This window comes from Trachinotus anak, unplaced genomic scaffold, assembly GCF_046630095.1.
Source record: "Trachinotus anak isolate AG129_WGS33_773 ecotype Australia unplaced genomic scaffold, CSIRO_AGI_Tana_v1 ptg000011l, whole genome shotgun sequence".
In the NCBI taxonomy this organism is placed as follows: Eukaryota; Metazoa; Chordata; class Actinopteri; order Carangiformes; family Carangidae; genus Trachinotus; species Trachinotus anak.
The window spans coordinates 17,567,671-17,594,437 of NW_027273862.1; the positions used below are offsets into that span (position 1 = coordinate 17,567,671).

The 26,767-nt window shown below is 40.5% G+C and overlaps 3 protein-coding genes across 5 annotated transcripts in view; 2 read left to right on the forward strand and 1 right to left on the reverse strand.

The window, feature by feature from the left end:
* Positions 1-11,159, forward strand: part of pde3b (phosphodiesterase 3B) — a 39,541-nt gene extending 28,382 nt beyond the window's left edge. The window contains exons 4-16 of the mRNA XM_071488568.1: positions 612-763; positions 2,124-2,224; positions 2,336-2,567; positions 2,676-2,767; positions 3,062-3,228; positions 3,768-3,902; positions 4,101-4,212; positions 4,412-4,525; positions 5,305-5,504; positions 6,171-6,374; positions 7,166-7,327; positions 7,771-8,029; positions 8,119-11,159. Coding sequence (XP_071344669.1) covers positions 612-763; positions 2,124-2,224; positions 2,336-2,567; positions 2,676-2,767; positions 3,062-3,228; positions 3,768-3,902; positions 4,101-4,212; positions 4,412-4,525; positions 5,305-5,504; positions 6,171-6,374; positions 7,166-7,327; positions 7,771-8,029; positions 8,119-8,345 — 2,157 coding nt within the window. The 3' untranslated portion in view covers positions 8,346-11,159. The remainder of the gene's footprint in view (positions 1-611; positions 764-2,123; positions 2,225-2,335; positions 2,568-2,675; positions 2,768-3,061; positions 3,229-3,767; positions 3,903-4,100; positions 4,213-4,411; positions 4,526-5,304; positions 5,505-6,170; positions 6,375-7,165; positions 7,328-7,770; positions 8,030-8,118) is intronic.
* A 71-nt stretch (positions 11,160-11,230) lies between these two features.
* cyp2r1 (cytochrome P450, family 2, subfamily R, polypeptide 1) lies at positions 11,231-16,128 on the reverse strand. The gene is made up of 5 exons (XM_071488569.1): positions 15,892-16,128; positions 15,223-15,364; positions 14,489-15,121; positions 13,990-14,319; positions 11,231-13,516 (listed from the first exon to the last, which is right to left on the reverse strand). The coding sequence occupies exons 1-5, from the start codon at positions 16,126-16,128 to the stop codon at positions 13,299-13,301; spliced, it is 1,560 nt and encodes a 519-aa protein (XP_071344670.1). The 3' UTR covers positions 11,231-13,298.
* A 13-nt stretch (positions 16,129-16,141) lies between these two features.
* calca (calcitonin/calcitonin-related polypeptide, alpha) lies at positions 16,142-26,016 on the forward strand. 3 transcript variants are annotated; one of them, XM_071488571.1, is made up of 5 exons: positions 16,142-16,570; positions 22,305-22,396; positions 22,823-22,954; positions 24,253-24,434; positions 25,545-26,016. In XM_071488571.1, exons 1-4 carry the CDS (start codon positions 16,466-16,468, stop codon positions 24,413-24,415), a joined length of 492 nt encoding a protein of 163 aa, XP_071344672.1. In that variant the 5' UTR covers positions 16,142-16,465; the 3' UTR covers positions 24,416-24,434; positions 25,545-26,016. The 3 variants fall into 3 exon arrangements, with proteins under 3 accessions (XP_071344672.1, XP_071344671.1, XP_071344673.1); XM_071488570.1 differs by lacking the exons at positions 24,253-24,434; positions 25,545-26,016 and adding an exon at positions 23,568-24,217; XM_071488572.1 differs by lacking the exons at positions 16,142-16,570; positions 24,253-24,434; positions 25,545-26,016 and adding exons at positions 21,672-21,794; positions 23,568-24,215.
* The last annotated feature ends 751 nt before the right edge of the window (positions 26,017-26,767 follow it).

Consider the following 26,767-nt stretch of genomic DNA (forward strand, 5'->3'; position numbering starts at 1 on the left):
CTGATTGTTGCGCATTGCAAAACTGTGTCAAACTCATGCTTTCTACACAACATGGGCTTAAATTCCAGCAATACATTGTATTTGACTGTATATGACGAGTGCTACAGCTTCCCAACCGTCCAAACCGTTTACTAGGGTAAATATCCTGTAGTATAATACCATTAACACCACACAGGCAGGCTTAGCAGATGAACCTAAATGAAAACAGTGGTTATATAGTGGAACTTATGCATACCTGACAGCCACCCACACAGAAAATTGATCAGCAATCATTAAAGGATTCGATAAAGAATCAGACCAATAAGCAGAATCGATAATGGCATTGGTATCTATAAAATCTTATGAATTCCCATCTCAATGCGTTCACATATTTGATTGGCCGAATGTTGTGTTGTGTTGCCAGATGGTGCTGTGTTGCATTGTGGTAAATTTTGAGGCAGGTTAAACTTTTTGATGCTGCGTTTTTGTTTTGTTTTTTTCTTGTCAGTCTGAACATGACTTTTAACAAGTGCTTATAGCCTGTTGGTGTGATGTTGTTTGAGTCACATAACCAGTATCTTCATTTTGTTTATAAAACATAAATTTATACCAGAGACTTCCTTTCCAATCAGGGTTTGAGCAGCAGAAACAGCCTCCCCACCCCTCAGCCCAGACGGAGTTCCACCTCCTCCTCGTCCTCCATACTGTCTCCTCTTGACTCCACCTCTTCACGCTGGGAGCGCAACAATGGCAAGAGACCCCACCCTGACCTCAACTTGACCAGGTACCAACACAAACTAAACACAAACTTTACCTCCTTTCAGAAATACATAGGGTCTTCAAAATTGCTAACACAATTCAGCCCCATTTTGGATCAGATTAATGGCTGTTCTTGCAAGATCAGAACAATGTGGCTGTAACTCCAGCTGTGGTCTTCCTCAGGTGGCTCAGCAGCACCTGTGCACAGTGAAATCAAGGCTGCCGTTTTCTTCTTTGGTCAGCCTGAGAAAAATTTTGAATGAGCCTTAGTGAGTTTTGAATGAGCATGAAATCATCTTCATTTTAAAAATAGTAATAGAAATGGTACACTTCATAGGAAACCAGGTCAACTGTGTATTATTCATTTTAAGTGAGAATTGTAGCTCACCACTAGTTTTGAATAGAGACGCCAGATTTGACAGTAAATATTGGTTTCTTTTTTCAGTTTACTTTTGCCGTTGTTCTTTTACATCTCTCCACGTCTCATCACGCATCCATATCAATATCATATCATATCACTTAAGTCTAAGAAAAGACTTTCTACGCATCAAGTTGTGTCATGGTCCCTATTACAAACATTTAATGCATGTCTGATTTGACGCTTTTTCTCACAGTTGATTGGTGAGGAGGTGTTTTTCATTTCCTGAAACAACAACATAAACAGCTGCTTGCAGGTTTGGTCTGCTGTCTATGTTGTGGTTTGAAGCTGTTTATGTGAGACTGAAAAGCTGAAGTTAGAGACGCAACAAAAATGTAAATATATTTATATATAATATAACAATACTGTCACAAATTACAATGCTGCCTGTGACTTTTATTGCCTCTGATTCTGTTTCCGACATCAAAATGTACCTGTAAGCCCTGTATGAGTCCTGTGCAGTGAAACCTGAAGCAGAGGGAGGTGTCAACATGTCGCAGTGTTGCCTCTTTTCTGAGTGAAAATGAAGAACACAGATCTGCATATTACACAATCAGGGAGATGAAGTGGATTATAATAATGATACTGTTTACATGTACTGACATAAAATCAGGTTTCTTCAGTAACTGTAAACAAATGTGTTACACAGCATACAATTTACCGGTGCAGCAAACTTGCTCTGTGGACACCGAGGTGTAGTGTCTGTATTTCTCCACAGGGTGGCAGTAGAGGATTAGCTGTGATGGCTGATGAGCCACTTTGAGTTTAAGATCATCATGTTCCTTTTGTTTCAGGGACATTAGATGACTGATTTGACAGAGGATAGTGTAGCCTTGGACTGTAGTGTTTTGTGCACTGGATGAATAAAACATGTGATTGTGAAACAGCTTCAAATGCGTATTCCTTGTTTCGCAAAAGGTTGGGTGAGAGTTAAAGGTTAATTAAATGTGAGTGTTTTGTGCCCCAGTTCAGGTCTGTCCAATGGGCCCAGTGCAAACCTGCTCACCATTCCCAAGCAGAGGTCTTCCTCTGTTACCCTCACGTACCATGCAGGGCCCAGGAGAGCAGGTGAGGCTTAACTGTAAAACTTCCTGAAGGCACTGCAATTTGGTCAATTGCTCGTATTTTGACTGAATATTGTTGCTTTCTCCTTTCATGCACACCCTTCATCCTCTCCAGGCACATCTCCTAGCCTGAGCCCAGTTACTTCACCAAGCCACAGTCCCCCCGCAGTAGGTACGGCCTCTTCATTGTCGCTTGTCACTCGATCGCCTGTGGAGTTCCCCGATACGGCTGACTTCCTGACAAAGCCGAGTGTCAACCTGAACCTTCACAAACCCTTGGGCTACACCCTCAGCTCACCCGATTTTCAGCAGTCTTTCCGTAGCCCCACCTTCCCTCTCTGCACTAGGTGAGACCTGCTGTATTGAAGTGGCATGTTACTGTGCCTTATTTCATCCACTCCATAAATCAGTCATTATAACAATAAATTCTTGTTGTGTCTGTCTGTCCATTCTAGCTGTGGACGTCAGATGCTCAAGGGAGTTTCCAGCAGTGATACAGGGGAATCTCATCAATCATTTACCAATGAGGCTCAACGCAGATGTTCAGGTACATACATCTACATTTAATGCACATTATACAGTGTGCTGAAGTGGTGGCCGACAAGTGCTATAGTGTTGGGGAGTAAATGTAAATTTTGTAAAATTTGATTGAATAACTAGACTTGTAAGTCTTTTCATTTTGGGACTGCAGTATATTTATTTAAATTCAATTTAAAACACACTAAAGTAATTTGATAATGTGTGAAAAAAAAAGAACATGAAACATATCAAACATATCAAAACATATTTTTGTTTGCATGTGTTCATGTACTCTTCCCTTCACTGCGCTCTGCGCATGCAGGCGGTGAAGGGCCGGAGTTCGCAGGTGAGCCTCTGATCAGGGAGGAGAGCGTGACCGAGGACGTGTCTGGAGACGGGAAGCCAGACATTGCAGGGAACCAGAGGCAGGCAGAGGAGGAGAAGGGGAAGAGCCCGAGCAGCACAGACCAGCAGACTCAGGAATCAGAGGTGTGCCTGATCAAAGGGCTTCTGCTTATAATACGACCATCTGCTGCAGCACAGCACAAGGGACAGTTATACCATTTGTCAGGTTATTCCTTTCCTATAAGCAACAGTATCAACCCTTGCTGCAGCTGTCACTTTTCAGACGTTTAGCTTATACTTTTATCTAGACTTGCTTACGATGATTACACATATATTAGGGACTCAGTTTTCACTTGTGTAGTTAAATTGAGAGTTGAACCAACCACTTAACTTTAGTAGTTACTTAGTAACATTTAGGTTTCCATAGTTAGCCAACAGTTATTCTGCCTGGTCGTCCCACTTCATTGAGCAAACAAATTTTGTTATTAAAACATTCCAGCTTCCCTAAATGGTTCATTTGTATTATATCTTCCAGATATTCTTTGCTTAGTGTAATCTATGTGTAAGACTATTTCAGTATTTCTGTATCACATGTTTTTTTTCCATGTTCAGAACAGTCTGTGTCAATGATATTAATGTTTGTGCTAATCTCTAGAGTTTGTGCTTGTTCTGATTGTCTCCAGGGTGAGCAGGAGTTCAGACTAGATCCAATGCTGGAGGACCATGAGGCTCTCATGGAGAGGATGAACACTTGGAACTTCCAGATCTTTGACCTGGTGGACAAAACCGGAGGGGAGACCGGAAGGATACTCAGCTATGTTAGTACAACAAACACAAACCAACCATCTCATTGTAGCTGTAGTATTATGTGTCTTAACAAATGAATAGATTAATATCTGAAAAAACGGCATAATGACGTGCACACAGTTATTTTGATGTTCATTGTATTTTAATGTCATCATCATCACCTTTTGTTCTGATTGGTGTTTCAGTAAAGCTGGCTTGTGTTTCCTCAGGTGACATACACCCTCTTCCAGGATACGTGTCTGTTTGAAATTTTCAAGATCCCAGTGAGGGAGTTCATGACATACTTCTGTGCCCTGGAAAATGGCTACAGGGACATTCCCTGTGAGTGCTCAAGAAATTCTGAGATTCATGTTCGTTTTTCACGGGATGTGCATGTGTATTATTGGAGGAATTAAATAGCTGTTGGGTGGCCAGGCTAAGATGCAGCTTTACTTGGACTAATTATCTAAACTTTTAAATTATCACAGGGGTGCGTGGTAAAATAGACTAATTCAAACTCACTGTGGTTAAAAACACACAGATCATAACCGGGTCCATGCTACTGATGTGCTCCACGCTGTCTGGTACCTGACCACTCGACCAATCCCTGGGTTCCAGCAGATCCACAGTGAGCATGTGACAGGAAGCGACACAGGTAAACACCAGGGATAGAGGTTTCTTTGGAAAATACAAATGCTTTTTTCTTAAGACATATTTAGTGAATCCAGCAACAAATAAAGAGATAAAAATGTATTTATAGTGTGTCTATTCTTTATCCTTTCCTTCTGATAGCACCTGTTTGCAAGTGTATGTACTACTTGTGTGTGTGTGTACTAGTATCATTCACCCATTCTCTTATATCACAAATACAGTAATTTTGACTGATACTGTTTGTGGCTTTTAGGAGTCCCTTCTTGGTTGTGGCCTGTACTCTACAGAGCACAGATGGCTTGGTTTAAAGATTCCCAGTCTTGCCTCTGCTGATAATATTTCAGCTCTATTAGAAATTATCTGGGGCTTATCCACTGACGTCTCCCACTGAGGCTGCCAGAAAAGCTGTCATTTGATAGGAGGGGATAGAGAAAAGGGGATGAGACAATGGCAGTGATATGAGATATTAAGTAAAACAGTGATACATAAGAGTAGAGAGTGTGTGTGTGTGTGTGTGTGTGTGTGTGTGTGTGTGTGTGTGTGTGTGTGTGTGTGTGTGTGTGTGTGTGTGTCGGAAGGGTGGGGGGGACAGGTGTATACATGGCCACATTTAACAATACGATTCAACAATTTTTTTTTTTTGCATTCAATCCAATTTAGATTGTGGAGAAAAGGTTTTACTTAACTGTGAAAAAAAATCTACAAAGACACTGAAGGTCTACACTTTATTTTTCATCACAGAGACATTCATTGACTTCTGTCTTGTTTGCTGTCATGTTCCAGATTCAGATAGTGGGATCTCTCCAGGCAGGATATCCTACGCCTCCTCCAAGAGCATTTCGATTTCAGATGACAGCTATGGCTGCCTGGCCTGGAACATACCTGCCCTGGAGCTCATGGCTCTTTATGTAGCAGCTGCAATGCACGACTATGACCATCCTGGTCGCACAAATGCCTTTCTAGTAGCCACTAATGCACCTCAGGTAACCCACAGCATTTATTATTTATTTTAGCTCACTGGGGCGCATGAACACACTCATGTTAACAGAATCAAAGGATCATATGGTCAAAATATGGGCTTACCTCGATTACCTCGACAAACTTGACAAATTGAGATCATATTTAAGATTAGCTCCACACCACATGGTCAATTAATCCCATTGTGCTCTCATTGTGGTCAGTCATGTAAATGGGGGGGTGAAAAGGTTAACTGCGTGCCCCAGTTTAAATATTGCGTTTTCACAACATGTCAATTGATAGCACTCACACTGTCTGAGTTTTGTCCCAGGAAAGAGGGTTAAAAGAAAGGAAAAGGAACCCTGAACCTATTGATTGCTAATGATGTTGACAACCACCATTTCTGTTTAAAACTGTGTTTCTTAGTATCTAATGTCCCTGTAACTGCTTTTAACCTGCTTCTCCCTTCAGCTATACTTGCGCTTGAGCCTGTTACCTTTCTTCTTTCATAACCAAATACCCTCATGTCCCTTTTATCTCATTTATTGAGTGCTTGCTATTTTTAAATCCATTACAAATTGTGTAACACACGCAGACACATTATGTAAGCAAATTTATTACTGACATTTTAGAGGAAATTGTAGGAATCTTCCCTCTCTCACCACTTGGCTTTTCCCTCTTGTGTGTTGTAGGCAGTGCTGTACAATGACCGCTCAGTGCTGGAGAACCACCACGCTGCGTCTGCCTGGAGCCTCTACCTGTCTCGGCCTGAGTTCAACTTCTTGGTCAACCTGGATCATGTGGAGTTCAAGCGTTTTCGCTTCCTTGTCATCGAGGCTATACTGGCTACAGACCTCAAGAAGCACTTTGACTTCCTGGCTGAGTTCAATTCCAAGGTCTGAGATTAGGGAATTTTAAGATTGCTGAGTAATATGATCAGAATAAATAATTATCTATTTATTGATCCTCCAATTTTTTGCTAAATATTGATGGAAACTTGAGCAGATGGTATGTTGAAGTTTTGTTGAACAGCACGCTGCATAGTGGATGCATCTGACCAGATGTAATAAGGCATTCATTGTCTGTTTGTCAACAGGTGTGTCACTACACCATCTCAGTCACCACACAATGTGAGTCGCACATAAATGAATGTGTAAATGATTTAGGGCATGTAAGGTCAGCCATCTTGGACATCGGTTTTGACCATATTTCACAAGTCAGCAACTCATTGCATATTGTAATTTATAAAGTAAAGCATAGTAGGTTTGTGAATAAGCAGATTCTGACATCTACCCAGTAAGTCTAGCCAAATTTAAAGATTTTGTTAATTATACTAAATTACATAAAAGCATGGACCACCTTCTCCCTGTCTAGAGTTCATGGATTTTGCACAGAAACACAATAGAACTGCTCTCACTTCTCCCACACTGTCAGTATGACTGTTATTGAGCAATTCCCAGTGATGACTTGCCTTTTATTAGGTGTTAGTGCATGGATTACTCCAGCAGGTGTGCTCTAACGCTAACTGTCCGGCTAACTGAAGTTAGCCTGAGTAAGCAGGTGTTAGCTATAGTCATAAGATGGCACATGTGCGACTCACATCATGTAGTGACAAGGTGAATGAACATTATGCAGCATAATGGATGCAGAGAAAACTGTCTGACCAGTTTTGTCTGTTTGTTGATAGGTGAACGATGTGAACAGTCCAGGAATTGATTGGACCAATGAGAATGACAGACTGCTGGTGTGCCAAGTGTGTATCAAGCTGGCAGATATTAATGGACCAGCCAAAGTCCGTGACCTGCACCTCAAGTGGACAGAGGGCATCGTCAATGAGTTTTATGAGCAGGTACAGACTGCAGGCTAATGCTACAGGGTATATTCAATTAACACAGACCATTCCTTTCTATCTGTGTTTTTTAAAAGGAATACCTTCTTGAACAAGACTGTGATTCTCATGGTTTGTACCCTGAAGTAATCCCATTCCCACCACAAACACCTTCAGACAGAACACATAACTTACGCATCTCTTTGCAAAGTTGCAAAGTGCAAAAAGACAAAACAATTAAAAGATGATTAGGAAAAAAAAATCTCAAAATCTGAGAACCTTTCAGCTCAGTGCATTTCACGGTTCAGTCTTAATCGTTCCTTTTTGGAAAATTGACAGAATTTGGAAACAGACAGAATAAAACAAAACAAATGTCAGTAATATAATTCTGCTCCTGTGATTTTGCTGTAGCTAGTGTCTATGGGGAATGGTCTTTAACCGTAATCTTTGTTTTTGATCCACAGGGAGATGAAGAGGCTAGGTTGGGGTTACCCATCAGCCCCTTCATGGACCGCTCCTCTCCGCAGCTGGCCAAGCTACAGGAGTCCTTCATCACCCATATTGTAGGACCGCTTTGTAACTCCTATGATGCTGCTGGCCTACTTCCTGGCCACTGGATCAACGAAGCAGGATCAGATGAAGATGATGAGGAGGGGCAGGTGGACACGGACACGGATGAAGATGAGGATGAGGAAGATGAGCTAGAGGATGAGCTGGCACCAAGTAAGATTCATGTCATGAAAGTTGTGTTACCTTACAGTTACACCAGCCTACATTTTCCTGAACATATCGCTGCCTTTTGTTCATTGCAGAAAGGAGGAAGAGCCGCCGCCGGTTGTTCTGCAGCATCATGCAGCACCTGACGGAGAACCACAAGGTGTGGAAGAAGATCATCGAGGAGGAGGAGAAGAGCAAAGAGCTCGGCAAACAGCAGCAGGCAGAAAGCCTGCTGCCCAGCCTGCCTGCCAGCCTGCCTGTCTCCCCATCAGATGACATCCAGGTCATCCAGGAGGAGGAGGAGGGAGAGGAGCGTCAGTAGCAGGAGGACGAAGGAAAGAACAGAGATGCGTGAAAAAGAAGATGAGAGGCAGTGTAAGGGCATGAGTCCCTCAGCCACCCGCCTTTCACAGACATAAACACAAACAGACATGAGAAACACGAAGACAGTTGACAACCGCACATAAAACACACTTTGCTCCCTCTCGCTCTCACACATGCACACACACACACACATACACGCACACACACACACACACACACACACACACACACATATTTAAAAATTCACTGTGCAGACACTCAGATGCTTAAGCAGTCACATTGTTTTTGGAGAAACAAAAGGCCTTACTACTGTGAGCGGATCCTTGCTGCAACGGTGGGAGCCCAACTCCTATGCACTTTCACCCCATGGAGAGTCGAGTGCACCCAGAAAAAAAGCACCAGAACTGAGAAGGAAGGTGCAGAAGAAGAGAGTGGACCGGGTCCAGCATTAACTTGCCCTCCATGGTAACCTGGCTGTGATGCTGCCTTGAATGCAAAGCGCTTACACCTCCCTTAGGTACAAAACAATTCCTGTCTATTAAAAAATGAAAGGTAGAGGAAAAATAATGAAGAAAGTGACATCATCAAGTGATTGATACCCTTTACCAAAGTAAACAGTTCAAATATGGAAAGACAAGAGACTGAGACTGTTTCAGCCTCAATGTCAGGTATATTTTTGAATTATATATATACATATATATATATATATATATCAAATGTGCCTGTCTGAACCTTTACTGAGTCCATATTGGCCCAGAGCCTAGGCTTGTGTAGTTCTCTCTCCTTGCTGGCGACACGAAACACTGTATCAGACTCAGTCACAGAGACATTATTGAAATGTTGACTGATTAATAGCATTATATCTGCATCATTTTTGATGCTTTTACTCATGTGTACCACCTGTCTTTTTTTTTTTTTTTTTTTTTTGATCCTTTAACTCTCCTTGCTTCATTTTGTTTGTGTGTGAGAATATTTTTTGGCGGGAATGTGATAGAGAGAATGAGTAGGGAGAAAGAGAGCACATTTTTAATTATTTTAGTATGTAATTTGTGTGTATGTTTGTGTGTCCGTTCAGTAATGGTTGGTTTCTAATCAGTGAAATGTCCTCTGGTGTTTAACATGTTGCATTCAGATCAGGAGTGCTGTCTCAATGAATGGATTCTTCATTTTCCTTTTTGATTATAAGTATTTTTTAAAGGTTACTCAGGATTCACGCAAAGTTTAATAATTATTTTGCAAGAATTTATGTCATTAATATGAAATACACTTTAAAAACTAAGACAATTAAAAATCTGGGTGACTGAAGTAGTTTGTAATCTCTTAATGAACAACTTGACTACAAATAATTCAAGCAATTGAAATCCTCTGTGACAGAGGAACATACAGTATGTGCTGTTTCTTGGCCAATCATACACTGTTTGCATAACCTTTTTACAACCTCACTGGAGAAAAGCTTATCTTGATTGTCAGCAGACTGCAAATGTCTCTCCTGCAGCAACACAACACGTTGTACAATTTTGCAGTTCTATAACAGTATATTAGGTAATGTTTTTTTTTTTTTTTTTCAACGTTCTCTGCATTGCTTTTAAACAAACAGTACAATGTCTAAATGTTTGTGTTTCAGTCCGCCAGCAGACACTGATGTTTAGACAAACTGAAAGCTCACCCACCTCTCTTTTTCCTCATTTAAATTTTTTTTGCCAAACCCATAACTCGGCCAGTGTGTAAAGAAGGGATCCAGGGTTTCATTTCACTTTACTTTTGTTTATATATATATATATATATACACATATATATATATATATAGTTAAAAAACTACTAGTTCTCTATTTTTGTCTCTAAGAACTCTTGGCATTCCACTAGAATAAGAAGTTTTATGAAAGGGAAGGCAGAATTGTTGCCAAGCTCCTTTATCACCTTATTAAATCATAATATCTGGAGACAATGTTAAGTAAGCAGTGTAAATCAAGTTAGTAATATTTAAAGACAAAAAAATAGATAAAGGTGTGCACATTTTAATACCAAACAAGTGTTTAGCCGCTGTACAAAAGAGTATGTGCATATAAATATATATTTTTTAAATAATCAAATGAATGCATCTGTTTTCTACATGCAGCTGACATATTGTACATTGAGATCCTGTAATTACCATTGTGTTTCCAGAGTTTTTATCTACTTCTATTTACAGGTGTGCAACTGTGGGGTTTGGTGTTTTGATTTTGATTTTTCACTTGGTTTCAGCCTTTCCCTGTTCTGTATCATAACCACTCTTGTATTCTTCATTATCTCTCTCTATCACTGTTGTCTCAGTCAACCCAACTAGTGCCAAACTTAACCTACATACAGTAGTTTGTGGGCTGTGATATGCTGATTGGCAAAATTTCTCTGGGCTCCAGTACTGTTCATGCAAGAGAAACACCTTGAGTCAAATATTCCTACAGGCTCAAAGTGGCAGTGACAGTGTCAAGGGTCAGAGTTGGACTCAGGTCAGAGCCATATACATTCTGACAACTCTGTCGTCAGTTTTTTCACATGGACCCATGCTGGATCATAAAGCCTTGGTAGCTCCCGACCCCACTTATTCTGGCTCATTAAGTTGTAAAAGTTTGTTGGCTTCTTCACTGTGCAGTCTTTCAAACCACAGTGTCCTCTAATGATTGTGCCATAAATACATCTATGAATGGTTGTTACCCTTATGTAGCATCAATATACGTATGTTTGTCTAATGTAACCATTCACCCTTATCTACATTGTGGGGGCAACTGATTTTTGTTGTTATTTATAGCTGTCATAAAACACCATCCCTAAAGTATCAGAAGTTTTCATTGATTTTTATTGGTGTGTGTGCGTGTGTCTGCGTGAACTCACTTTCTTTCCTTTTTCGTCCATGCAACCCCAAATAAGCAGAGAATAACCTTAAAGAATGTAAATACACCTATTACACACTAACACAGGGTTTTCACTTATAATCCTGATTACATCTCCTCTCAGAGAAGTGTGTGTGTGTGTGTGTACAAATTGCTTGACTGACAATGTCCTCACTCTTAGTTACAGTATGTTGCACTTCTGAGGGTGGGTGGGCCTACCCCCCTTTATCATTTATATTCATGCATAAAACCCAAGTTAACCCAGGCATAGGTCTAATCAGCTGTGGTCACTGAAAACACCTGTGTGGGTACACTGAGCCTTTAAAGCTGCTTTATAAAGATTTTTACACCAACAATGGATCAATTCACTATATGTAATGTGAGGTTGTTCATAATGAAGAACCACCAGAGAATTTTCTGCAGATCCCCTCAGTACTACACAGCAGTGTTTGAGTGCATTGTTTTGGTTTTATGGCCCAAAGTTTTAGTTATGTTTCACTCTCAATGCTCTCATCAGTCATTTTTAGTGAAACAGTTCTAAAAATCCATTGTACACTAACTGAGCACCAAACAGCAGACACAGTTGGCAACTAGCTGGTGAACACAGTATAGTATAGCTGCTAAAAAGCCAGATGTTTCTCTCAGAAGTTGGGGGACAGCAAACAGAGCTAAAAGACCAGTGAATATTGGACTTACATTTGGGCCACCTGCAATATGACTCAGAATTAATGCTAATATTTTCCATGTCTGCTTAATTTGTAAATTAACCAGTTTGTTAACACGTTGGCCATATCTTGGTGGTTCTGTGTCCATGTGTTTACAGCTTGTAGCGCTGCCCCCAAGTGGCCCAAAAAAGTCAGTTAATGTAGGAGATGCCATCTGTTCACCACACTGTTAATCATTGGATGCACAGTACTTAATGTGAGGAATTGCCAGTGCATTTCTCTACTGAGAACGGAGCAGTTCAAAGGGGGGAGTGGTAAACTCAGAAAAGGGGTGACACCATCGCTGCTTTTCAACTTCATGAACTTGGTTTACAGATTATTCAAATTAAAGATCATGTTGAGTGTCCTGGGAAGCTGCAGGCAGAGAATCAGCATGTGGATGGCTATGTCCTGTGCTTGTCATGTCGATCAAATGATTCTCCAAGTACTGAGAATCTGGGGTCTTAATATGACAGTAATAATCTGAGATCTTTATTTCAGAGTTGGGTTTTTAGCTATTTAGCAGAAGCTAAAAGAAGACAGGTCAAGTTTTCATTATCTTAAAAAACACTTTATGAATACACAAAATACCACCAGTATTGCAAAAAAGCACAAACAAACGTTAAAACCGTAACGCAGTACTTTGTTAGTACTGATAAGCACCATTTAGCAGAAATCAGTGTTGCACAGTCAGTTTCTAGAAATCTACCAGGGTGGCATTTGCCTTCTAAGAGAAAGGTTTTCCATAGAGCGCTATCCCTGGAGAAGGGTTCAGAGACAGTTCAGATGACGTAAAACCTTGTCCCCAGTCCAGCTCCAATACACAGTATTCACAACTTTCTTGGAAAGTCTATCAGTCCCGTTTTGCCCCACACGTACAAATCAGTGGTGCCATTTGTCTGACCTGAAGCTGCCCAGACAAGTCAGGGCTATGAACCATCATAGGTGTACTTACTATCAATCATTGACATATACATGTACCTAACCCATCACTACCGCATGGACATTTCACTTTCCAGACTCAGAGAATTTCTGAGCTCCAGAGAACTAAATCAATAGCACACTTACATCCCAGGATGTCCTTTCAGCAGAGTCTTGTAACCTCCCCTGCTGTGTGAAAGGTATTGTGCAAACATGCATCCTGCTCAGTAAGAGAATTAGATAGTAACTGAATTAACTGGATCACACATACATATGCAGAGAGCCACCTTGGCCACTGAAAGTCCTTTGGAAAAACAGTAATCCACCAGAACTGGACATTACAATCCAGTGATAAAAGTTTTATGCACCTGTATCATGTGGTTGCATTGCTGTGCAAAATAGTAAAAGTCCTGGCTTGGAACAGCTGAACAAGCTGTAAAAAAAAAAATGTCTGCTTGCCTACTTGTGATAAGGAGTGTCTCTGTAACAGGGAACTTTCTGTTGCCTGCGGACAGCACAGATGGAGTAAGGTTTGGGCTGTAAGGTCATGCCCAGTTTGGGAGTGAGAGTGGGAACGGATCCTGGAGGGAACTGAAGATGAAACCTCTGTAACAAAGTGGTGAAAAACAGGAACATCTCCATCCTGGCCAGTTGTTCACCCAAGCAATGACGTCTCCCTGAAAAAAGAAAATTCTTAAGTTTAGACTCATACACACGGGCACATCTGGCTAATATGGATTATGGTATTTGTTTAAAATGGGTTTGACTGAGGACTGGGGTTGTAAAAAACACATGGGACTCTTCCTCATGGTCTATGGGAGTGGCCTGTGTTAAAGACTACATAAGAATAGGACAGAATTCAGTGTATATAAAAACTACCATCATTTCACACTTTGTTGAGCTTTATATTTCTGAGGATGGCCTGGCAGCATCTGATACTGGGGTCACTGCTGACCAGGGCCAGACTGTACTTACCTGCCACAGAACCTAAAGTAGCTGTGGAAATTTACTAATCTTTTAAATGTGGTTTACAATGTGTGGGTAAATAAAATAGCCACTTACTGTTCACTGTCTCATTGATAACTACAGACAATACACGATCATTTGGATCAGGAGTTTTGTGGTTTTAGTGAAATCTAAAGAGACTAACCCAAGGAGAATGGAAGGAAGGCCTCGCGTCTCACAAAGTTGCCATTGCTGTCCAGGAACCTCTGTGGTGAGAAAACGCCTGGATCGTTCCAGTACTTTTCATCAAAGTGCACTGAGTAGAGATTTGTGATCACCATGGTGCCTTTGGGAATTGTGTAACCACTGACTTTTGCATCCTGGGAGGTGGCACGGAAAATACCAAGTGGGACAATGTTACAGAAGCGAAGGACCTCGTGCAGAACAGCCTCCACGTAGGGCATCTTCTGTTTGTCCTCCAAAGTGGGTGCCCTCCCGTTGGCCAGCACACTGTCGATCTCTCTGTGCACCCTCTCTTCGCACAGAAAAACAGACACCACCATTAGGCATTTATTCGTGCGTAACATTACATACCAACTCAATTTAGAGCAAACTCACTCGACAAACATGTGCATCAGATCTCTCTCATGGTCAAACTAGAAGTAAAGTTCTCATATTGGGATGATGCTTCTACTACAACTGACCTTGTATGTTGGGGTAGAGGGCCATGTACAGCATGGCCCAGCGCAGGGTGTTCGTCGTGGTCTCTGTGCCAGCAATAATGAGCTCACCAACTGAATAGATGAGGTTCTCATAGGAAAAAGGGGAACTGGGGTCTCCTGCATTCTGCTCCAACTCATCCAAATAGGCATCAACATAGTGACGTGGTACGTGTGACACCCTGCCCTGTGAAAAACCCTTTATAACCTGCAGTAAGAAGTCATAGACCTCTGCAGCATTGCGGAACAGCTTCTGGTGTTTTCCAAAGGGCACATACTCAATCCACGGGAAAGCATTGTAGAGGAATGCCCAGCCGCTGGCCGCTAGCTCCACGTTCTCACTGAATATCTCAATCATGTGCTGGAAGTTGCGGTCATCGTAAGTGAACCGCTGTCCAAAAATGATCAGGTTGGTGATGTTAGACACAGCGTTGGTCACAAGGTGTTTGGGGTTGAAGGGCTTTCCCTTGTGTTCATCGATGGCATCAAGAAAGAACATGCACTCCTCTGAGATCTTCCTCTGAAACAGTCTCTGGCCGCTGCCGAAGTAACGGAAAGAGTTGCAGGCCAGTTTACGATGTTCATTCCAGCCTTTGCCATATTTACAATTCAGAAGGCCTGTGGGTAGTGTAGGAAAAAAAATTAATCTCTTAAAACATATATAAGATTTATGACAAAGGGTCATTCTATTATATTGTAATCATATCACAGCATCTTACCGCCCATTTTGGTCATTTTCTTGAATAAAGGCAGCGATGGGCGATCAGCAAACACCTCACTCTGATGGTAAAGACATTCCCTGACACAGTCATATCCATTCAATACCACGGTCAAGATGCCTCCCAGGTCAAGACTGAAAATCTGAAGAGAACACATTGTGACATGAGCATTAGCTTTTTTGTTCCTTGCGCACATTTTTATACACATTTATGTCTTTGACAGGACAGTGAGTGAATGAAACAGACTTCATTTAGAGAGATATCCAGCTCTGCACCCAAATTATGTTTTACTCTACAATTGCACTGTTAACAAAAGGAAGTCTGTGACCTTATATGTATTTTTGGGAGGAGGCTTAAATTTTGGGGAGACCATGATTTGCCAGTTATTCTCCTCCTAGCAAATGCTACAGACCGCCAAATGTTAGGGCGAGTCTCCTTTGTTCGTTTCAGGAGGATTTTCCAGTGTGTGTGTGTGTGTGTGTGTGTGTGTGCATGCGTGCGTGCGTGCGTGTGCGTTTGTACACGTGTGAGTGCATGTGTGTGTGTGTCTGTGTGTGTGTGTGTGTGTGTGTGTCATGAAAATCTGAAACCCTCTGGAGACATTTATGCACCGCACAGTTTGTCTAAAAGATCTGCAGTCATGAAACGAGCTGTGGTCCGAGTCATTACCTGTCCATGAACTTCACTCTGCTTCTTGAGGAAGACGTGAGGCTCGGTGGCCAGCGACAGAATGTTCCCTATCACAGGGATGGGAGATGGACCAGGAGGAAACCCCGGGGGCCTTCTCTGCTTGACGAGCTGGCGAACCAGCAGGAAAGCGAGGAGGGCGACAGCCAAACAGCTCACACCGAGCAGAGCCTGCGCGCAGGATACCGGCACCATAGACGGCGATTTAATTGAAACCATCTTTTCAAAACTGTCTCTTCTCTTCCCTGTTAGACTAACCCTGCCGACTTCGGCTTCCCCTCAGACGAACTGAAGCACATATGTATCATCTTGCACATTTTCTATCCCCCGCCTCTAAAGCTAAGATTGGCCAGAAAGTCAGAGTCAACTGTTGGTGAACTTTGCTCTGCTCCTGATCAATAACCGGGATCATTTCGGTGGTTATTGGGTTGACTTCTTGGGCGCTTTTAATTAGCCCACAGAGGGCGGGACATCTTGAAATTGCATTTGATCGGGCCTGTGACTGGTTGTGCGAATGGCTCCGTTATTAAAGTTGTAAACTTCCCATTAAAGCTGCATGTGTAAGTGGCACTCAGAAACGCGAACACGCGCGCACGAAGAGCACATTGGCGCAAGAATGAGAATAAGGCGTGCACGAGCACTAATTGGCATAATCAATTACGTAAGTGCGATTTTAATATATCATATAACAGTGGGAGGGGGAGGGGTGGGGGTGGGTGGGTGGGTGGGGAGGAAAGCGTAGACAAAACTGCTCAGTGTGCAGTGCGCACAAAGTTTGGAAGAGTCTTTCCTCGTAGAGCGGTACATGGAAAACGCTGCGGCACATTTGAGTTCAGATGCAGGCTTAGCGAAGGTGAACGGTAGAAGCTGCAACTTCGTGCCCCTTACGAAGAACACGGAGGAACAGTCACTGAACCACTGAAAACCGATTTTGATTAGCAGACACTGAACCAGGAGGATGAGTGTGTTATGAATCTTAAATGTTTAATATTGAAATCACTAACTTCCAGGTAGTCTACCATTAAGTAAGGTGTCAATTATATTTTCCTGCCCTGAAATGTAATTGTAATCTGTGCTGACTGTCTTGCCATCTGTGTGGTGGTACATCATACACCCATCACAGGCCTATACCAACCGCACCCACAGCGCTACAGCACTTCTCTCATTATGGTAATGGTTAAGTCAACTGCTTTGGCAATATCTGTATAATCTGACACCACTGCTTAACAAACTGAAGAGGTCACACTGGAGCAATAGTTTGAATAGATATTTTTTCAATGTATATCCATGCAATGAGGTATCAACATATTTCTCAAAGCACAAGCAGGAAAACTATGCCTATTATGCTTGTGAGTAAAATAACCCAATGAAGCCTTTACCGAGTGCAGAAAGCACATTAGCTGATTATTATTCATTTTTTTTAGATGGGTGATGGAACATACCACCGTATTTTTAAGAATGTAACATTAAGAAAAACACAATGAAAACTGGTGTTTTCCAAAGGGCGCAATGAACACAATGAAAACCTCACAGATTTTTATATTTCTGTTTTAAATAATGTATTCTGTTAACTTTGAATCTTTTTTTTTTGTTTGAGCAAAACAAAACCACCATAACACAGGATTATAAAATGATAAATACTTTTAAAAAATACACAAAAACTTTTGTCTCACAAACAGTCTCTTCTGTGTGTCAAAATGTAATTCACTGAGGTAATTATTAGAGGAGTACTAGTAAAGCATGTTTGTGTATTAGCCGGTTTTGGTTTTAAGCAAATAAACTTTGCCCCAGTAAGCTGCTGCAGGTTCCTTCACCTCAATACGTTAAAGGTTAGGTCCTGCACTGCATTCAGAGGTCAAAGGTTAAGGCATGCACCACATTCCAGACTTGCATAGTTGTGTGAGATTTTTCAGACTTGTAGACTAAAAACCTGAACTCGTCCAGACACTGCAGGACTGTGTTCTATTAAATAGGTATTGAGTTTTAATACACAGATATAAGACTGCAGGCCAGCAGCTGTTTTCTAACCAAATAAATTAAAAACAATAAATACACACCTGAAAAATTTTTTTATCAAAGATCTGAAAGAATCCCATTTATTCATAGACAACAAGCACTATACAACTGTTTACTTGATAATTTTTTTTTTTTTATTGCTGACAGTTTTCCTGTGGTCAGTAATAGAAGTTGAGCTGGATCGAGCTTACAGAGGGTAACCCTGATAAATGTCATCTTCTCTATCAACTCCAACTATTATCATTTCTAAACTACAAATAATTTGCACTTTTGTAAAACCATGCTCTCCGCTTTACTGCGTGATCAGTTCATCATGACTGGCTCCTTATTAGACATGAAGTTGTTTATCCAGCTGTTCCTTCCTGCTGGGGCAGCTGTCAGCTTTTTTTCTTAGATGCCTCAAATGGCCTCTACAGACCTCTCCCAATCATTCAGATTTGTTAGGGCTACCTAATGAGGACATTCTTGCAAATTACTTCTATGCTTCCTGCCAGGTCCCCAGACTCAAAAGCTACTCTGGAATCTTTACGCCAATCTGTCAATTTTAATCAAATAGATATGGTCTCACCGTTGCATTATCTTGTTGGTGGCATGGATTCAGAGTTCTTTCAAAAATATTTGACAAAATCCAAAAAATATTAGACATAAAAGCTACTGCTATTGCTTGCTAATTTAAAAAGTTTAAAAAAATGCAAAAGTTTTTATCTGGAAATCAATCAAAAACAGGGACACTGCACCAATTTTACAAATGAAGTTAATTTAACCTGTTATGAGAAGTTCTACTCAGCCTGTAAAAATAGTTGTATAGTAGATTGTATCTTTCCGGATTTTTAAAATGAAAATACCTTAAATACCTGAAAAATTAACGTATTTTATCACAATGATAGCAGTCCTGGACATTTTCTTAAGCCATTTTACATTACCCATAATGACCTAAAATAACAAAGGCATTAAACAGATACCTGCCATCATATAACTGGTATGGAAAAAAAAACAAATGTATACTTTCTCACAGGATGCAGTGCACCATCACATTGCTCAAGTCTATCCAGGCGTAATTTTATTCCGTCCTGATCAGTGTATGGGATTTGATGCAGTTACTGTATGTGTGGCATAACAGCATCAGTCCCTACATTATGAGGCCACTTGGAGAGTGTTCTTCCGGTCTTCCTATACTGCAGGGCATTTGCAACATGTCTGACTGGGTTGGTCCCTTGACTACTGTGGTTCTACAGTAAATTATTTACCATCCGGATGACTGGAATTATCAAGTGCATGTGGAAAATCTAATTACCAACCTTCTCTAATGCTGTCCAGAACCTCTTTTTCCAACGACACAATGACAGTGACAGGCGCAACATGGGGTCATGTAATCCCTCTGTAACTACTGGCCAGGTGTTTAAATGTTAGGTTAGGTTTGGTAAGCTTCCTAATGGAGAGCAGCAGGTGGAAGTCCCTTTGCTGAGGGCTACTTACTCAATGTTTATAATTCCACGAGGCTCAGTTTAAATGTAATGTTCTGTTTGAAGACGCAGAGACCGTCCTTCTCAGGCTGGAAGCTTAGAAGGGGAAAAAACTTTGTGGAGGACTGATGTTCCTTTTGCCTCACAGATAATTAAAGACCCACCCATAAGCTCAAATTTCCATAATACTTTTACACTTACGTTGATGATAATTTCAGCTGCTTATCAACTGTTGCTGCCTATTTCAATAATGCAAGCGGATGATAGAGCTTTGAGGGACACTCTCTTTGCCACATTTTTGTCAGACAGTGGTGCTGGGACTCTGACAAAGAAGACAAAGTCATGCTGACTCAACTGAGACTGTCACTAATGTGCACCGCAGTGAGCATAACGCTGCCCTCTCTGTCACAAATGCTCTCCTGTGTTGTAATTAATTTTCCAGACCAATTCATGCCTAACATTTGGGAATGTGATCAGTGTGAGCTAATTGCGTTCTTGACAATACACTTTCCCCCTTGGAATGTAATTTCTCCGCCTCAACTCATGCCCCTGGCCAGAACAGGCAGCTGTGATTTGAGGCCTTGGAGCAGCTCCCAGACCAAAACTTGTACAAAAACCAATACAAGGTGCATTTCAGCGGCTTGACCTGTGGTAGGGGCGCTTGCCATGGTGGAAGAGACCACCCTCTTACATGATTGTTCAGTGCAGATTTCTATTGTCATTATCAGACTCTAGATTTTGAATGGTATGATTTTCTGTCTTGAGATATGGTACATGCTCTACTGGGTTAACGCTGCATGAGAAGTAGTTACCTAAAAGGCAAATATATAAAATTAAAATTTCTTGGCAAGGTGTTCAAACAAGAGCAAGACAATTAACATTAATCACTGTGTGTGTGTGTGTGTGTGTGTGTTTCTAGAATCTGCAGCTCCTGTCTTTAGTCCTCCATGAGCAGTTTCTGACAGTATGTGGAGCTGTTGGAGACTAAATTAGTGCCTTGTGTAGGGCCTGCAGGCCTGCTCAATAGTACTAAAAGGCTCATCTACTCTAATGAGTTTCCTTGTAACGCAAAAAATAACTGGGAAGCAGGATGCTTTATGCTACATCATCCAATATTGTTACATAAGGGGGAATTAGAAGATGGCCAGAGACCAACAGCCCAGCAATTAGCTTGGAGAAACCGGATGAACACCACTGAATTGTGCGGGAAGGTTTAGTTTATCCATGGAGTGCTCACTACGATGCCCTTCCTCTATAAAAAAAAAAGTCATTATTTTGTCCAGCTATATATAAACTATGAAAATGAGGAGGATCAAACTGTTCTGCAGATTTGGCTAGATATCAAATTCTCGGTTGCAGAGACACAGTATGTTGAAACCTAACTCAGAAATTGCCACTTTTGCAACTTTACTACTACTGAAACATGTGAGGAGCAGTTGGTGACCACAGGGTACACCTGGCTGTTAGATGGTCAAATACCTTCAACATGATGGCAGACTCAACATGTTATGTTTGGTTACAAGTTCTTTTCAAAATGTGGGCCCTGCCATAAATCCTGGCTTTGTGAAGCTTTAATTGAACATATTTTGTTTGGGATTGTATCACCGTGACTCTTAGCAGAACAACTATTCCCTTTTTTTATGAACTTATCAAAAATGCAACTTGAGTGGCAAAGACAGTTTTGCCCTTTTGGGCAAATTAGTCGCTTCAAAATCACATTTAAAAAAAGTGTAACACATTGATAACTGGTACGATGTAATATATTAAATATGACTGACTTGTGAACTTTCACTATCTTTGTAAATGTGATGACATCTCATGATATTTCCAATTTGTGTCCACTATAAACGTGCGTATACTGTGGAGTCCAAGCCCTGTACATCTAAAACACTCAATGATGAAATGGCACTACATTGAAATTATATTGACAGGTTTAAAGAACAGATACACTATTGAATCATGTACACACTCTCTTAGATCAACATAATTACACACGCTGTAGCATAAGGTGTCATATATTATTTCTCAACAACCTCAGACACTCAGTGTTTTCTGTTTTTTGTCTTATTGTCTTAAAGTCCCACTTACCACTTACTCTGCTTAAAAGATGACTTCACTACAGATTCTACTCCCAAATGATTCCAATACCTGGCAGCTTTTTGTGAATTGATGTAATTTACATACAAGCTCTTTTATTGGCTTGCTGTAAGTGACGTAGGACTTCTGATTGGCCAGCAGTTTGAGGTAAAACATCTGACTGGCCAATAGACTATGATCAAGTGCTCACTCAGTTAATACAGAAACCCATGGGGAGCATATATAAAACCCTGTACTGTGGGAGTGCTCAGTAGATTCACAAGTGAATCTTATTTAAGACTTCATTGCCAGAAGATTTATTATCTTACGGTGAGTGGGCTATATAAAAGACTGCTTCTTTAGATTATAGTAGTGATTATGATGTCTCTGTTAGAAATGTTACATGAATGACATGATGCTGTGGTTTCTGGAGAAAGTGAGGACTGAATAACAGGGTTTACTGGTTGCTAACAGAAGATAGATGCTGCTCTGCTGGTTTGCTGATGTTATACTATCTACGGTAGACTTAAACTAATTCTGCTAATGGACAGAGCTGCTGTTATAGTTGCTGGCAAAGCTTCCAGTATCATTATATCAGCAATAACTCTTCTATCTGCATGTGCCACCTCAGCTGCTCTAACAGCAAGGCTGTGTGAGAGAGAGACAGAGAGCGAGAGAGGATTCATATAGCTGTGAATGCATGTAGATGAGAAAGTCTGCAAAAAAAAAAAAAAAAATTTAATGGCATAAAAAGTTGTGGATACTGGTCACACAAAATAAAAAACTTTTCCTTGCAACTCTTTTTATTACCTTGTTTGGTATTGTCTGTGTTTTCCACAGGGAATCATGATAATGCTGAGACTCTGGACTCTCCTCCTTGCCTATGCGCTGATCATTTGCCAGATGTACATCTCACAGGCAGCTCCATCCAGGTAGGACTTGTGGTATTATTCGTAAAAATAGTACTAATATATTTATCTTGTAAAAAATCATTATGATTGTGTCGGTCATTTTTCATGTATTTCTACTGATTAATTTTTTTATTTTATTTGATTTTTTTTTTACCATAACTAATGAAATATATTAGATTTTAAGAAAAATCTAACTTTACTCTAGAAACTTTATTTCCTTGAAGTCCCAGAGACAATTTTGCATCCTGAGCCCTTCATCGCCAGACTTAACACAAAGTCCTTCTACATATAAAAATTCAATTTATCTTCCTTTTAAAAAATTACTTCAGATTGTTTTAAGTTTCCCTTGGATCCGATACTGTTGTATTTACATGGACACGTTGCAGTTTTTAAAGCAATGTTGTGGCAGAACCATAGATATCAGTTTAACTTAATGTGTGTTTTCAGAACTAGCAAGGAGTCCATGTCAGATGGAGTCACACTTTCAAACGACGATGCACAAAGGTTACTCAGAGCTATGAAGGAGTTAATGCAGATAACTTCAGATGAGCAAGACCACCAAACAGCTGATGGGAACAGGTATCTATCTATCTATCTATCTATCTATCTATCTATCTATCTATCTATCTATCTATCTATCTATCTATCTATCTATCTATCTAAACTACCATCACTTATCTAAACCTCTATCAGTTAAGCAAAATATAACACACTTTTGTTCATAAGTCCAACAGCTCCGACTCTGGTATTTATTATTTATCAAGGTATATAGTGAAATTGATGTAAATCTATTCTCTGTCATAATCCCTTAATGCATGGTCTTCAAATATTCATTCATTCATTCATTCATTCATTCATTCATTCATCCATTCATTCAGTATAACTGTAAATGAGTGTCCTGAAACCTGCAGAGAGCATGATATCAAAGAACATGACCTGCATGTAGACATTAGTATAGAAAATGAAGCTGAACAACAGCATGACAACTCAACCAAAACATTTTGGCTAACAAGAATCTTCATATGCCTGTTGGATCTGTTAGCATGTCTCTGAAATGTAACTTACTGTAACACAGCATTTCTGTTAATGCATGACATTTTAGGAAAACATCATGCATGTAACTATTAATATTTATCTGCATGCCACAGTTGCTGTAAGCCTGTTTCTGCATGTTTGTCTGTGTCTCTAACAGCTTGGATAGACCCATGTCTAAGCGTTGCACCGGCTTAAGCACTTGCGTGCTGGGCAAACTCTCCCAGGATATTCACAAACTGCAAACCTATCCCCGCACCGACGTAGGAGCAGGGACGCCTGGCAAGAAGAGAAGTCTATCTGAACAATATGAAAACTACGGCAGCTTGTACAATTGAAACTCTCAGTTTTTAGTCCATCTATTTTTTTTGTCTGTCTGAGTTTACCATTGCTTGTTCATCCAGATCTATCCATATGGAAGACTGCAGATGCATGTCAAAAAACATCCTTGCTTTAATTTACCACTGGCTGACATTAGATTTTGACAGAGAACTGAAAAGCTAGAATTAGCTACAAAATTGTGCTCGGCAGTTCTGTATAATACAATAAAAAATAAGAACAGCACAAAATGTCTCTCTGATGTTCACTTATTTTTCTATTCATGGTAGTTATTTTTCCTCTAGAATAAATTAATCTTTCCATCAAAGCTGTATTCAGTTAAGTCAAGATATGACTCATAGAATAAGAACACAAAGAAGGAAATGGTAAGCATGGCTATCTACAATGTACTATTTTTTGTTTAATTTGTTGTTGGTAATACTAGAGAATATTGTTCAAAGTCTGTTGTGTAGATGTCTGCTCTGATTTTTACAAACTGTGTTAACTATCTTTTCCATTCTGATAAGCAATGCAACAGCACAGAAGCGGGCATGCAACACAGCCACCTGCGTAACCCATCGTCTGGCTGACTTCCTGAGCCGGTCAGGGGGACTGGGACACAGCAACTTTGTTCCCACCAATGTGGGCGCCCAGGCATTTGGCAGACGGAAGCGGCACGGCCCTGTGTGAGCACAAGAGCAAATACATGGTACGTTAGCACTCCATACTTCCACATCAGTATAATTGCTGGACTAATAGTAAAAGTAATAAAAGTATACTGTAGATAAAGTATAAGAGAGGGATTAAACAAATTCATCACATTTTAAATCCAAACTTTGAATTACTAAACTTTAACTAGCCTTAGCAGAAAGGTTAGTAAAAGGTTCTTTCAAATCCAAATTGGTCTTTATGTATTCTAAATATTTGTTGTTACAAAAGTGCAAGGTAGTCTTTTACATTCTAAAAATACCCACCACGGGCAATCTTTCAATATTCATTCGTTCATAGATTGGAGAATCTGAGTCGTGGGGGGGGGGGCTGACATTGGTCGAGGGCGGGGTACACTGTGTACAGGTCACCAGTCTATCGCAGGGCTGACACATAGAGACAGACAACCACACACAAACTCACTCACACACCTATGGGAAATTTAGAGTCACCAATCAACCTAATGAGCATGTCTTTGGACTGTGGGAGGGAGCCGGAGTACCCACAGGGAACCCAAGCAGACATGGGGAGAACATGCAAACTCCACACAGAAAGGCCCCAGGCCTGGGGTTCAAACCCAGAGCCTTCTTGCTGTGAGGCGAAAGAGCTAACTACTGCATTATTAGTGTCAAATATGTTAGATGGCCTTGTGCAACTGAATAAGTGTTAATTAAAGTACCATGAATTTTCCAAGTGTTGAGGTGTTTCAACTTTACAGATTTGTGTAAGCTGCTGCATTATGTATATAAGAAAACTACTGTGGAATTCCTGTAATGGGTATTCGGTTACTTTAGCACAACCCATCTGCATTTAAAATTCCTGAAAGTTGACATAACAACCGATTATGTCGTTCTCTGTTAAGAATGGAATTCATGTGGTCATATAAATAGCATGTACATGATACAAGGACCAAACCTGATTAGTCTACATTGACAAAAACATAGCATTACTGGCTGTTAACTTTTCATCCATTTTGTCTCTACCCATAATTCCTCTTGGACTGGTAAAGCTAAATGCCTCACCAAAATCTTCAGTGAATCTGAATCTTTCTGAATTCCATGAGCCTCACAATACATTTGTTTTGTTTTCTCTCCTCTCTTTGGCTTCCTAGGACCAAGTGCCTCCTTTGAGTGATAAAACTGCGTCATCATCCACCTACAATCACTTAGAAATGAGAGCGTCATTTACAAAAATACCCTTCACAAACATGGACAGATGTCTTGCTTTCAGACTACCAGACAGTCGCCGGTAAAACTTTTTAGTCTGTGCTTAAAAACAGAGAAATGTTAGCATTGGTGTCATCGTCGTCATGGAAAGATAACTGAACTTCTGCAAAGAGAGATGAGAAAGATTTTTTTTCTCTGTCTTTTCCTGTGGCTCAACTGCACTTCTGAACTGTGTCTGCAGTACAGTGTGTGGAAGTCTTATATTGTAGCCTACATCTGCACTACCAACTTTCAACAAGTGTGACTGTCTTGTGCCTTGATGTAAAACTCTTCATTGCATTTCATTATAGTGCATAATACAAGTATGAAAAATGTACTAACAATTGTGTATTTAAAGCAGGAATAAATTGTATTTTAGCTACATGAGGGTTTCATGTCTTACTTTTTTTTTGTTTGATGGGGTGATATAAGCTAAAAACCATGTGGAGCATCCCTGCAGCACTATCAATTCATTTTACACAGGTAAAGATAACATGGTATGAAAAATAAGGCATATAACATTCACTTTTCTATTTTTGTGTCAATAAAGAAGACATATTAAATCCACATACATAATTGAAACATCTCCAAACTTTTTTCAATAAGTTGTTTCAATGAGTTGTAAAGTTCATTTTGCCCTCCACCATGGCATGAATTCTTCAAGTCTCTGAACTCTACTGGAAGGATGAACACTATTCTTCCAAAAGATATTCCCTCATTTGGTGTTTTGATGATGGTGTAGGAGAGCGCTGTCTAATATGTCGGTCCAAAATCTCCCACAGGTGTTCAATTGGATTGAGATCTGGTGAATGCGAAGGCCATAGTATATGATTCACATCATTTTCATACTCATCATACCATTCAGTGGCCCCTCCTGGAAGAGATAGCTCCCATCACAATAGAAATGATTCATCATAGGATAAAGGTGATCACTCACAACAACTTTGTATTCATTTATAGTAACCGTTCCCTCTAAGGGGACAAGTGGACGGAAAACATGCCAGCAAAATGCCCCCCACAGCATAACAGAGCCACCGGATCCCCTCTCTGTAGAGGTCAAACGTTCAGGCCCGTACATTTCTCTTGGTGTAAGCCACACATGCACTCACTCACTTGTTGAGAATATGGG